The sequence below is a fragment of the Mus caroli genome, chromosome 12, assembly GCF_900094665.2.
Source record: "Mus caroli chromosome 12, CAROLI_EIJ_v1.1, whole genome shotgun sequence".
NCBI classification, from domain to species: domain Eukaryota; kingdom Metazoa; phylum Chordata; class Mammalia; order Rodentia; family Muridae; genus Mus; species Mus caroli.
In genome coordinates this window covers 68,136,761-68,149,942 of record NC_034581.1, presented here as the reverse complement: position 1 = coordinate 68,149,942, position 13,182 = coordinate 68,136,761, and the positions used below count along the sequence as shown (strand labels likewise).

The window sequence follows — 13,182 nt, the reverse complement described above, 5'->3', positions numbered from 1 at the left end:
TCCTGCTGAGCCCAGCTATAGTTTGCCTCTGTCCTTAACTTCCCACTCTCTGGTTTCAGAGCTCACTGGCCCCAGGACTTTCAGCCTACTCCTGTCTTACCTGTCTATGGCACTATTCCCCCATCCCCCAACAACTTGCCTCTGCCACCTAGAAAGAGGTCCTTCCTTTAGGGTACAAGTTCTTCTAGGTCAGTATCGCTAGCTTTTCTCCTCTCCACAAATTTCTAAAGAGCTCCTTTCTCACGGTCCACCTCCCCTCTCTCTACCTCCGGACTGCAGCTAACTCCCCTCATCCTGAAGTGGCGCCTCAGACCCTAAAGTCAATGGTTCTTTTCCACTTTCATTTTGTTAGGTTTCAAACCTGGGACAAAAGGCTAAAGTACCTATTTAACATATCAAAGCAGACTTGGCCACCAAGTTCTCCCTGCAGTTCCTCAGCTCTGACTTGTTTCTGGGTCCTCCTCCCTGCTACCCTGCCCCCTCCCCCTGAACTCTGCAGCCCAGGGGGCTGCAGTTCCTAGGGAAAGGCTAAAGCTAGGAGAGAACTCTGAGATCAAAGGCCCAGACCCAGACAGGGGTAGCAGACCAGAGTCGAGAGATTTGAGGAGCTGAGATAGGTAAGGTCAATGGTGACAAGAATTGCCATCCTGGCGGCTCCTTTCGTAATGGGAAACTTGTCAAAGAGAAAAATGTAAAAAAACAAAACAAACAAACAAAAAACAAAAAACAGAAGAAAGGTGTCTTCTTGTCCCTGTGAATGGAGCCCAGTGGGGTTGAGAGGGGCTTCCTGGCACTGGTGTGGCTTCTGTAGTAACAGCAAAAAAAGCAGGCAGCTCGGGGTGATACTGACCCAGTAGAGAAGGAGAAGGGTATACAAAAATCTATACAAATCAATACAAATATTTTGGAGACTAGTTGTTGCTTCCTATATATAGTGAGACTATCTCAGACAGACCCGCCAGAGATATAAATAACAACACAGAGGCTTATTAATATTTTAAAGCATAGGCCTTTTGCCGAGCAGGAGAGTCGTCTCATCCTGGCTCCTGGTACTCCGTCCCAGCACGTGGCCAGGTCTATCTCTGCTCCTCTCTGGTCTGCCTGCTCACCTCCTGGTCATCTGGCTGAATCTCCCAACCTCTCCTTTAATCCCAGTGTCTACTTCCTGCCCAGCTATTGGCTGTCAGCTCTTTTTTTTTTTTTTTAAGCCAATCAGATACAACTCTAGATGGCCTTAGGCAGGTGAAGAAGGAACAACTATTTATAAAACATGAGCCTGGCAATGGGTCATTAGCTCTCTGCTGGTACAGAATTAACGCTTGAATATACAGAGACACATCTGCACAGAGTGTACCTCCACAGCCCCCTTAGTCCAATAGAAGATTCAAGGTTAAACTAAGGGCCCAGGAGGACTGAGTCATGTTAGAATTGTTGCTTTATGCCATGTGGCCATCTTAAGATGGTGGAGTCACATGCCATGTACCCTTTAACCTTAGTAAAGATGGCTGCCAGACATGTGGTTACTCACATCTTATTGAGGTTATTTGCCAAGATGGAGGAGAGCCACATGGCTGCTATTTAAAAACATATATTTACATAAACAAGGGTTGAATCACAAATATAGGATGTTGCAGCAAATTAAAATTCCTATGTATAGGTTTTAACTATAAACCTTTTGTTATAAAGTTTTAAGCCAAATTCTGTTATAGATTCTTTAACCAAACCCAGTGAGTTTACAAATCTTGAGATAAGAATTTACAGCAGAGCCTTAGGAGGTCAGGGGTTTTATGGTTTGTTTGGTTGGTTGGTTTGCTTTGTTTTTGAAAACACAATGCAAAGAAATCATAGAGATGAACGATTTAAGAATGGAATATTATGGAACCGTAGAGATAAGAGATATTGGGATCATTCGCTTGTATGGTGGCAGAAGTGGCTATAATCTGGGAGAATTTGCAGAGCAAGTATGCTTGCTGATTCGGGGCCATTGATCTGTACTGAGGTGAAGCTGTAGTAAAAAAATCTGAGCCCACGCAGGAAGAGAGAGGGCAGCAAAACAGAACCCCATGATCAAGGGATGGAGGGAGGGCAAGTTCTTATGAACTCCAAGAGGGAGCTGAGAGGGAAACAAGCTGGCAGGAGCTGAGGGACTGCACAGTGGGACTACAGGTGGGCTATAGTTCCTGGGGGAAGGCATGGGGCTAGGGGGGGGGGTGTCCGCAGCAGCAAGTGTCTTTAGTAGAGACCCCCAAGGCTGTCCACATGGTGGGTGGCCCTAAGGGGGGGAGCAGGAGGCTGCAGGAGACAGAGAGATACTTCTGGAGCGCCAATTGGGAGAAAGAAAGGAAGAGTCCCAGGCTGCTGTAGGCAGAGCTGCAGCTCCTGATAGAGACCCAAACAATAAAGCAGGAGGGGAGAGCAGGAGAAAAAGGAGGCAGTTACACGGGTGTATAGGCTAGAGGCAGAGCAGGCTGCAGGAACCAGCACCCACATGGAAGGCATAAAAGGCAGAGCCCAGGGAGACAGGAGCAGTTAGAAAGCAGGGGGAGAAAGCAACAGCTGGAGAGCCGGACTCCAGAATTTGGACTCAAATCTTGTGGGTGGCTGAAGCCGTCAGAAACAAATGATCATTACGTACCTTAGGAGAGTCAGCTCAGCAGCTCAGACTGGAACGGCCACGTTCCCCATAAGCGAGCTCATTTATACCATTCCTGTGGTTTCGGCACAAAAGAAACAAGTAAAAGAAATAAAAAGTAAAAGACAAGGAAACACGACAGGTCCTAGGTACGGTGAAGGAGGTTTATTATAGTTATATGGGAGAGCACAGGCAGGGGCAGCAATCTCTGAGAAAGGCCAGAGTGGCCATAACCAGACTGAGCTGTGCCCTGTGAGGAGAGGGGGAGGAGAAAGGAGAGAGGGGAACCAGGTACAGCAGCCAGGAGGACCAAAGGTTCAAAGAGAGTGCGTAACCCAAATGGTTGGATTGTTCAGGGTAAGGAGTGGGATACAGCAGCCAGGAGGGCCCTGGACCAGGTAGGGACTGCAGAACTGCAGGGAGAACCTGGTGGCCAGGTCTGCCTTGCTATGTTATATGGGCACCTGTCCGCCTTGTCCTGGGCTGGAGACCTAACACATCCCGCTTGACCTTTCTGTTGTTTAATCCTACTGACCGTTTTTAAGCTCGGAAACCTCCACCTCTTTCTGCTCTGGCTTCCCTATCCGTGAAGGGTGTGGTGGCCATGTGACTGTAGACTTAAGATCTATTAGATAAAGTCGTGAGAACTGGACTCCTTCCTGCAGCCAGAATCACACAGAAGGGTGAATCAATGACATGGGGTGGGTGGAAGTCTCCAGAAGGGTAAAGAGATCTGTCTATTCTTTTATTAAAAGATAAAAGTGTTAGGGAAACTTTTTGACCCTTTGGGATTCGCTTTTGTGGGGTGGAGGAATAAAGGTAGAAGTGAGGACAGCCGTAGCATTCTCTAAGTTAGCACTTCCAAGCCATAGTCAGTCAATGGAACAAAACCAACCTAATGTCACTCTCATCCACACGTGATGTGACCACATGCCAGCTACTGGCTATTCTGTTCTTATTCCTACGTACTATGTGCCTGCCTCAGGTTTCTATTCCTGTGATAAAATACCAGGACAGAAAACAACTTGAGAAGGAAGGGCTCATTTCAGACTACACTTCCACACTGCAGTCTGTCATCAAAGAACTCAGGGAAGGGACCCGGAGGCAAGGCGGGAACTGAAGCAGAAGTCATGGAGGAACACTGGCTTGTTCAGCATGCCCTCATCCATTCTCCATTGACCTCCCCGCCCAGTGGGGGTCCCGCCCACCGGGGGCCCCGCCCACATCCATCATCAAACAGAACAACACCCCTCCGGCTTGCCCACATCTTCTCCATGTGGTTCCTTCTTCTCAGATAACTCTAGTACAAACAAACAAACAAACAACAACAGCCCGGAGAGTGCCTTATTAGACTACTAAGATTCCAATTTGGCCTAATTGCCTTTTCTTCTACATTGTTCAGCACAGGGCTGAAGACTTGGAAGACAACATTATAAATATTTCCAACAGCTCTTAGTTTTCCAAGTCTCTTTGGATTTGGATAAACGGGTATGCACGAATAACAGAGAAAGCATTTAAGCTATTTACACTGTATGAGCTGCAGGAGTGCACTTCAGTACCTAAGGAAGATTTCATGCATAAGTCCCCTGTGCTCTTGTGTATTCTAACCAACCCAGAGACAAACAAAAACAACAAACAAACCAGCCCCAAGTCCCAGGCTAGTTAGAGTTTTCATACAGCCTATAAATCCTTCTAGTTCAACTAGGACCAAACACGCAAATGTCCTTGGCTGTGGATATCAGCTAGGCCCTCCAGGGCTTTGGGTCGGGTCATTCTCTAATCAAGAAGATCTGAAAAGAACATCACATGCAGTCCACAGCATATTTTTTTTTCTCATTGGTGGTTCCTCCCACCAGCTAGAGAAGGCATTCAAAGGCTGCAAACTCTCCCAGTCATTGATTCTTAATAGATCATTTTACTTTTACAGAACTTTCCACCTTTCGTAGTTATTAAACGAGACTGGAGCATTTGGCTAGAAACTAATCCCCCCTTACATAAAAAGGAGACAATAAGAACTCCACGTTGAAATTGATACAGCTACCACAATGTAACTCCCAGGGCACTGTATTTTGTGCTTGAAAACGAAGTGAAACCCTACTTAAGACTCACCCTTTTCCTTAAATAACGAGGATTAACAGCCTTAACGAGGTAATAAATAATCAAGCCAACAGAACCCCACCCTGGAGCAAGCTCTGGGGTGGAACTTTCTTGTTTAAGTCAGGCTTGTGATCTGGGGAAAGGTGCTCGGGCCCTGTGGAAGGAGAAAGGAACCTGACCAAAGCGATGACCCACTCTGAGCCCATCACTCGCCCACGGAGGAGTGGGAGAGCTGGGAGGAGGAGGGGAGGAGAAGTGGGAGGAGGGAGAGAAGGAGGAGGAGTAGAGAGAGAAGGAGGAGTCAGACAGGGAGGATTGAGGGGCCAGAGCCTGGTGTGGTGAGGAGCCTCGCCCTGCTCACCTGGGAAGGGCGCCATGCATGGGCGGAGCCAGTCCCAGGTCACCTGGGCGGTGGCGGAACTGAGCAGTCCCGGGGCAGAGGCAGCGCGCCCCGCAATCGGCCTCACCTGCGAGGGGGGCGGGGCGGGCGCACCTGCGCGCGCGGGCGGGCGGGGGGCGGGGCCGGGAGCAGCCGTCTAGCTGAGCCGGCGAGCGGAGGCGGGAGGCTCGCCGCCGATCCTGGGCTGAGAGTCGGCGGCCGCAGGCCCCGGCTGAGATCCCCGCCATGACCTGGAGCGCCACGGCGCGGGGCGCGCACCAGCCCGACAACACCGCCTTCACGCAGCAGCGCCTCCCCGCCTGGCAGCCGCTGCTGTCGGCGGGCATCGCGCTGCCGCTCTTCTTCTGCGCCGGCCTGGCGTTCATCGGCCTGGGCCTGGGCCTCTTCTACTCCTCCAACGGCATCAAGGAGCTGGAGTACGACTACACCGGCAACCCCGGCACCGGCGACTGCTCGGTGTGCGCCGCCAAGGGCCAGGGCCGAGCACCGCCGCCCGGCTGCGCGTGCGCCTGGACCTTCACGCTGCCCGAGCTCTTCCCGGGCCCCGTGTACCTCTACTACGAGCTGTCCAACTTCTACCAGAACAACCGGCGCTACGGCGTGTCCCGCGACGACGCGCAGCTCAGCGGCCTGGCCAGCGCGCTGCGCCACCCGGCCAACGAGTGCGCCCCCTACCAGTTTCGCTCCGACGGCCTGCCCATCGCGCCGTGCGGCGCCATCGCCAACAGCCTCTTCAACGACTCCTTCTCGCTCTGGCACCAGCGCCAGCCCTCGGACCCCTTCGTCGAGGTGCCGCTCGATCGCACCGCCATCGCCTGGTGGACCGACTACCACGTCAAGTTCCGCAACCCGCCGCTGGTGAACGGCAGCCTGGCGCTGGCCTTCCGCGGCACGGCGCCGCCGCCCAACTGGCACCGGCCGGTTTATGAGCTCAGCCCGGATCCCAACAACACCGGCTTCATCAACCAGGACTTCGTGGTGTGGATGCGCACCGCGGCGCTGCCCACGTTCCGCAAGCTCTATGCGCGCATCCGCCAGGGCAACTACTCCGCCGGTCTGCCCCGGGGCACCTACCGTGTCAACATCACCTACAACTACCCGGTGCGCGCCTTCGGCGGCCACAAGCTCATCATTCTTAGCAACATCTCTTGGATGGGTGGCAAGAACCCTTTCCTGGGCATCGCCTACCTGGTCGTTGGCTCCCTCTGCATCGTCATGGGCTTTGTCATGCTGGTCGTCTACATTCGCTACCAGGACCAGGACGACGACGACAACGATGATGAGTGATCCTGCTTCCCAAGAACCCCTGCCTGCTTCTTGGCTAAGCCGCTTTTAGCGGTGGCCTTTGCTCCTAACACAACTTCAGGCCCACTGATCTGTTGTGGGAGACGGGCCTGGTGAAGGGAATTACCCGCCACGGGGCTGTTCTCAGGTTCTGGACTGCAGAATGACACATCTTGCCATTTTCCCCATCATCTCCATGGCTTACGGACTTGACACGCCAGGTCCTTAAGATTCCTAGATTGGAACTCATTAAGACCAACAGCCAGGATCCTGATTTTGAGCCTAAACTTGTGTTCCTTCCTCTAGGCACACCCCCTCAGCTTTCTGGGAGGGAGATATCAGATGGGGCGGGGAAGTCTTGGGATGGCAAATGATACCCGCTGATTGCCCGCAGAGGCACAGAGGAGCCGGGGAAAGCATATTGGTTAAGATTTAAGTCGATGCCGAGGCACCAGGCCCCTCAGGTTCTGACACAGTAAGGCCAGGATGAGCAAGCTTCTCTGGCATCCCTGTGCCCTTGAATTGGAATCTTGAGCCAGGTTGGGCCTGAAGTACTCACCTGAATTCAGTTTTACCTGTGATAATGTGTGGCAATCATAGTGCTCCTGTTTGGTCCTAAACACATAGGAAGGAAGTTGGCAATTTGTAGAATGAACAAGAAAACTTGCTAGGCCTAGAAAAGTGCAGATCTGCAGGGCAGAAGTGCGTCATTAAATGTAAAAGCAAACTTAACAAGTTTGTAAAAATCTGAAAACGCAAGAGCAGTCTGCATGGCTCAGGGGCAAGTGTTTTAACCTGAGAAACCCGACTGCAAATGATCTTAGTGGGAAGCGGTTTCCTTGCAACCCTGAGGGACCGACTTTTGCCTTTTTTCTCAACACCCTCCCACCCCCACCTTGAATCCTGCTGAAGGGAATAATTTAACTCATTTGTATTATCTTCACAAAGAGCTATCTTAAACCCAGTTTCAACTCTCAAATGAAACCCATCTCTAGTGATCACGTTAAAGATTGGTAAGGAATATATTCTGATATGCAAAATAGACTCCCGATTATTTTAGCCTTTAAGACAATGCTAAAATTGCTCAGCTGATTTTATCTGATTGCCTAAAATTGATATAAAGCTAGTCTCGGAGGCAAGTGGGACATTTTTATTTTATTTTTATGGAACAATAATTTCAAAGAAAATTAAAAATAAAATTTCCCATGATGCAGTCTTCCAGGTTCCCTGAAGAAAAGTCCCTCGGCATTTGTCAGGGTCCTCTGGGCTGGCTCCCCTAGTGCAGTCCTTGGTTATCGGTGAATTTTCATTCCTCGAGGGCAGCAGAGCTGTTGGGGTATGTTGTGTGGCAGTCAAATGCTGAGTTACAGTGATTCTTTCCATCCATTCTATTATTATGTTCTAGTTAATACTTATTTTTGGATGAACAGCATGCCCGTCTAAGATAAAAAGTGACTTAAAATAATCTTGTCTCATCTTTATGTGTATCAAAACATTCTTTAGCATTTCCACCGTGTTGATTTTCTGACTTCTGAATGTGATAAAATTTAACGTCAGGTCACATTTTGTGATTTTTGACTATGAAAAGCAGAATGTGACGTGTACTTTAGAATGTTTTATTTATTATAAATGCTTGATCAGCCCTCCTCTGTGTCAGGTAAAGGAATTTGCTTCCCTTTTTCCCTATACAGTTGAGGGTAAGTATATTTTACTATCATTTTGTAGAACAGTAGTCATTTGTTACTAATTTTTATGTGAGACCATGACACTTAAAATCCTGTCATTAAATTGTAGTTCCAGGCCTTGTTTTCAAGGTTTTTGAAAGAGAATAAAGGTTGTGTTTGACTTTCTCTGTTATCACATTACTTAGTTCTTTTGAACTATGATCTTAAAGGCACAAACAGTACCAGCCGTTCGCCTTCTGTTGCCAGCACATTCATATTGTAGCCAGAGCATCACCGTTCAGAATGGTGTCCAGTCAACACGAACTCCGTCTTTTATTGCTAACTTCCTAAAACAGAATTTGAACTTACGTCAACATTCCTGTGTTTGGGTGACATGATCCTCAATTATTGTCTGAATTTGATAAATGACAGTGTGTTTTCAATTTTAGTATGAAAGGTTATTAAAGAATGTGATCATAGCAGCCTGCCGCTCTGCATTTCACTCAGACTGTAAATTACAACTACCTGTCGGTACCTGAGACCCCGATGAACAGGAAGTTTAAGACCACAGTGTCAGGCCTTTGCTTCAGTGGCCCCTCTGCTGTGGAGCATTTTTGTCCAGTATCATGATTCTGGTTAGTCCTATCCTCCTGTTTCCCAACTGAAGGGATGTCTTCTAGGAGTGAGACAGAGTGGACCTCAGCAGCTGGACTAGAAAACAACTTTGAGTCACTTTGTGAAGTAAAGGACAAGTATTCAGTGAAATGCCCACCTCCAAAAAACAAAACAGAACAAAAAACAGAAAATAAAACAAAACAAAAAAACCCACCAAGCTGAGGTTTCTAGCATCTCCTCAACTGAAGTGGCTCAACAGTTAGGCAACTGTTAAAACAACCAAGGACAGACTTTGCTTTGTGTTACTCAGTAGGCTACAACTAAAACTCCTTCTGACACACCAAGGAGCTGATGGTGAGTCTCAGTGTCACAAACCAGCAGTCACTATCAATAAAATTCTTTTGTTAGTTTGCACTGGATATTCACTGCAACCTACATTTTTGCTATAGGTTAAACAGAGCTGGTTAATTTTAGTTGGCAATTAAAAAAATCAAATCCCCCCCGGGGGGGAGAATTTCTCTTAATTCTCTCTCCAACAAACTGAAGAGTCACTTAAAGGACCCTACCAAATAGGACTGGAACTCATTAAAGGCCTAAAGAGATCTCTGGAGATAGCTTCACTTTGCAGAGAACTGGCTAAGTTGTTTAGCTGTTGTTCAGTTGCTGATGTGGTAAACCAGCACCCTCCATAAGTTTCCCCAATAAAAACAGCACTACCCTTGGGAAAACTACCCGCACTGCTGTGTTACCTTGTATGAAGGTAGCCATCATTAGTCTTCCTGGTAAGATCTCTACAGCATAGCAGCCTTCCTTCAGCTAACATACCTGCAGGCTAAGCTTGCAGGACACAGAGAAAACCAGGCAGTGAGACCAAATGCAGACAGGCAGGGAAGGATGAAAAGGAAATGCGCACCAGACATATTCCTAGGCTGGCAGGGTACCCAGAGGGCAAGGGGTCGGCTGCAAGGGAAGCTGTGAAGGAGGCAGGGTTGGCTCAGCCACAGAATCCCCTAAGGAGGGGGGTTGGGGGAGATGCAATGAGTGAAGAGTGGCTCACCCCCTTCCGCTCCCCTTAGCTTGTTTTGTTGATCAAGTTGAGTGCAGTATACCTTTTATTGCAAGCTAAGGTATTGCCATCAGGAGCCCCTCCACACTGCCTCCTCACCAAGCTCCCACAGTAGATGACACGTTAAATCGCCAGTGAAAACTGTAAACCATGTGTCCTTAATAAACGTTGCTTTATTTTTCTAAGAGGGCTTTGTTGCAGAAGCCCAAGGTGCTTCACACTGTGTGGTCTCATTAGCCTTATCCATCAAAATGCGTGAGCTCCCAGAAAGTCATCAAGACCAACGAGGCAGGAATATATCCCTTTTACTCTGTTCAGAACGCTATGGAAGAGTAAGCAGTTCAGGCTGGGGCGGTGACTCCGTAGGCAAAGGCATTTCCTGCCGACCCTAACACCCCCAGGTCTATTCCCAGGATATCCCCAGTGAAAGCAGGGTCACTTGCAGCTTATTCCTGCAAGCTGTTCACCGACCTCCACGCTGGAGCTCTTGCACATACATGACACACACGCACAAGCACACACAATAAGTCACACAATACGCACAAGCACACACAATAAGTGTAGTAATAGTTAAAGGAGTGGTCCTTAGAAATCAAAGAAGAAATCTAATATTGAGTGAAGTGACAGCCACTGAAATGAATTGCTATTTTTGTTTTTGTTTTTTTTTTTTGGTGGGTGTTTTTTTTGGGGGGTGGGTTGGTTTTTTGTTTTTTTGTTTTGTTTTGTTTTGGTTTTTTGTCTTTTTGGTTTTTTCAAGACAGGGTTTCTCTGCATAGCCCTGGCTCTCCTGGAACTCACTTTGTAGACCAGGCTGGCCTTGACTCAGAAATCTGCCTGCCTCTGCCTCCCAAGTGCTGGGATCAAGGGTGTGCGTCACCACGCCCGGCATGCTTATTTATTTTGAATTATTACATTTATTTATTTATTTGCTCTGTGTGTGTGTGTGTGTGTGTGTGTGTGTGTGTGTGTGTGTGTGTGTGTGCACTTATGCACTCATGTACTCATGTGCCTGGTCCATGCTCAAGTGCAAGTGTTCACAATCCATAACACACATGTGGAAGTCAGAGGACAACATTCAGGAGTCATTTCTTCCAGATTCATGTTTTTATGTGTGTGAAGTCTTTTGCCTGCATGTATGTGTGTGTGTCATGCACATGGCTGATGCAGAGGTCAGGAGAAGGCGTTGGATCCCTTGGAGCTGGAGTTATTGATGATGGTGAGCTACCATGGGAGTGCTAGCAATCACTCACTAGTCCTCTGCAAAACAGCAAGTCCTCTCAGCTGCTGAGCCACCTCCCAGCCTCTCAGGAGTCTCTTCTGTCTTTCCAACACATAGCACACAGTGGGCATAGCACACAGTAGGCATAGCACATAGTGGGCATAGCACACAGTGGGCACACTCTTGCCTGCTAAGTTACCTTGCTAGTCCTGCTTCAATATTTAAAGGAATTAATTTCATTGTGAGGCATTTTCATGTCTGTGAGTCTGTGTGTGTATGTGTGTATGTTGTGCTGTGTGTATGTTGTGCTGTGTTATGTTGTACTGTGTGTGAGTGTGTGTGATTTGTGCCATGTGTATGTGTGTGTGTGCATGGTATGTATGTGTGTATATCTGTGTGTGAGTGTGTGTGTATGGTGTGTGAATATGTGTTTGTGTGTGTTATGCTGTGTGTGTGCCCATGTTTGTTGTGCTGTGTTTGTCTGTGTGTGAGTGTGTGTTTTGTGCCATGTGTATGCATGTGTGTATGTGTGTGTGCATGGTGTGTGAATGTGTGTGTGTACAGTGTGTTTGTATGTGTTGTGCCGTGTTGTGTGTCTGTGTGTGTTGTGCTGTATGTGTTTTGTGCTCTGTGTGTGTCTGTGTGTGTTGTGCTGTATAAGTGTGTGTATGGTGTGTGTGTTGTGCTGTGCATGTGTCTGTGTGTTGTGCTGTGTGTGTCTGTGTGTTGTGCAGTGTGTGTGTCTGTGTGTGTTGTGCTGTGTATGTGTCTGTGTGTGTTATGCTGTGTGAGTATATGTGTATGGTGTGTGTGTTGTGCTGTGTGTGTTGTGTAGTGTGTGTGTTTATGTGTGTTGTGCTGTGTGTGTGTATGTATGTGTCTATGTGTGTGTTGTACTGTGTGTGTTGTGCTATGTCTGTGTGTGTGTTTGTGTGTGTGTATTCCGTGTGTATTCTGATGACTTTCTCCAACACCCTCTCATTCCCTTCCCATCCCTATTACAGACTCCCCTTCCCCATCCCTAGCAGAACTTTTCCTATGTTTATGACTTTTAATTTTGTTTTGTTACCTATTTAATTTAGTCAGGCCATCAGGTAGCTATTGGATTGAAAGTGCATATTGGAGCTTACTGGGGTCATGAGTGTGTGGACAATTCAAGACAGTGAGAGCTCATTTCCTGAATCTCTCAGTAGCAAAAAGATGACTCGGGGCCCCACCCCTGGCCTCTTTTCCACCCAAACCCGACTGTTGATGTTGTTGTTTTGTTCTGTTTTCCAGATCTGGTGTTGCTGTGAGTTTGTAATTTCAATGGCTGAGCCTTGCCCAGAAAAGACATCCTCCAGCCCTTCTCCCTAGATTCTGGCTCTTACATTCTTTCTGCCCCCTCTTCCACAGTGTTCTCTGAGCCTTAGAGGGGATGATATAAATGAGGCAGGCTTCTCAAACTCAGAGCTCACTGATAGGGCTAGTCTTGTTAGCCAGTTTACATCTGGTATTCCTCATGTTTCCTTTCCGGGTGTGGTATTTCAGGCAGGCTGCCATGCCCGCCTGGGATTTGTATGAGTTCTCTTGCTTTCAGAAAGTGCTTTAATCACTGAGCCCACATTTACCATTTCTGTCAACACATCTAACATAGGAGATACAACACTTCCCACTCAGACCAAGTAATAGAATTGAAAACTCAAATCTTTTCATTTTGTTGTGCAAGTCTTGAAAACTTAAGACTTATCAGTTACTTCAACACAATGTCCAAACTCCTGGATATGGTATCTGTCAAGTTTTCTATAGAGAACCCAATTGGTGCTTGTGTTTGCCTGCATGAACCATTAAAACATTACTGAGTGACGGATAGATAAGTGTCAACTCTCCTGCCTCCACTACTATCTCCTCTCCTAACTCACACTTCCTGTCACCTCTTGGATGCACCTGAAGGTCCCCCAGGTGCCACCTGTTGGTGTGGTCAGAGCTAAGTTTCCTGATGTCTCCTGCAGGCCTTGTATTTCTGTTTTAATTACTGTTCTCTTGCTAGGAAGAAACACCACGACCAAGGCAACTTATAAAAGAAAGTATTTAGTTAGGGGCTTGCTTCCAGTTCCGGAAGGTTAGTCTATGACCGTTATATGGTGGGGAACATAGAAGCAGGCAGGTGGGTAGGCATGGTCCCAGAGTACTAGCTTGCATCCTGATTAAAAGGCAGCAGACAGA

The 13,182-nt window shown here is 47.8% G+C and overlaps 1 protein-coding gene across 1 annotated transcript; it reads left to right on the top strand.

The window, feature by feature from the left end:
* The first annotated feature begins 5,260 nt into the window (after positions 1-5,260).
* Positions 5,261-8,559, top strand: Tmem30b (transmembrane protein 30B). The gene has a single exon (XM_021178864.2). The coding sequence runs from the start codon at positions 5,355-5,357 to the stop codon at positions 6,414-6,416; it is 1,062 nt and encodes a 353-aa protein (XP_021034523.1). The 5' UTR covers positions 5,261-5,354; the 3' UTR covers positions 6,417-8,559.
* Positions 8,560-13,182: the final 4,623 nt, after the last annotated feature.

Coding starts and splice junctions, on each gene's coding strand:
- Tmem30b (XM_021178864.2), top strand. CDS start 5,355: ATGACCTGGAGCGCCACGGCGCGGGGCGCGCACCAGCCCGACAACACC.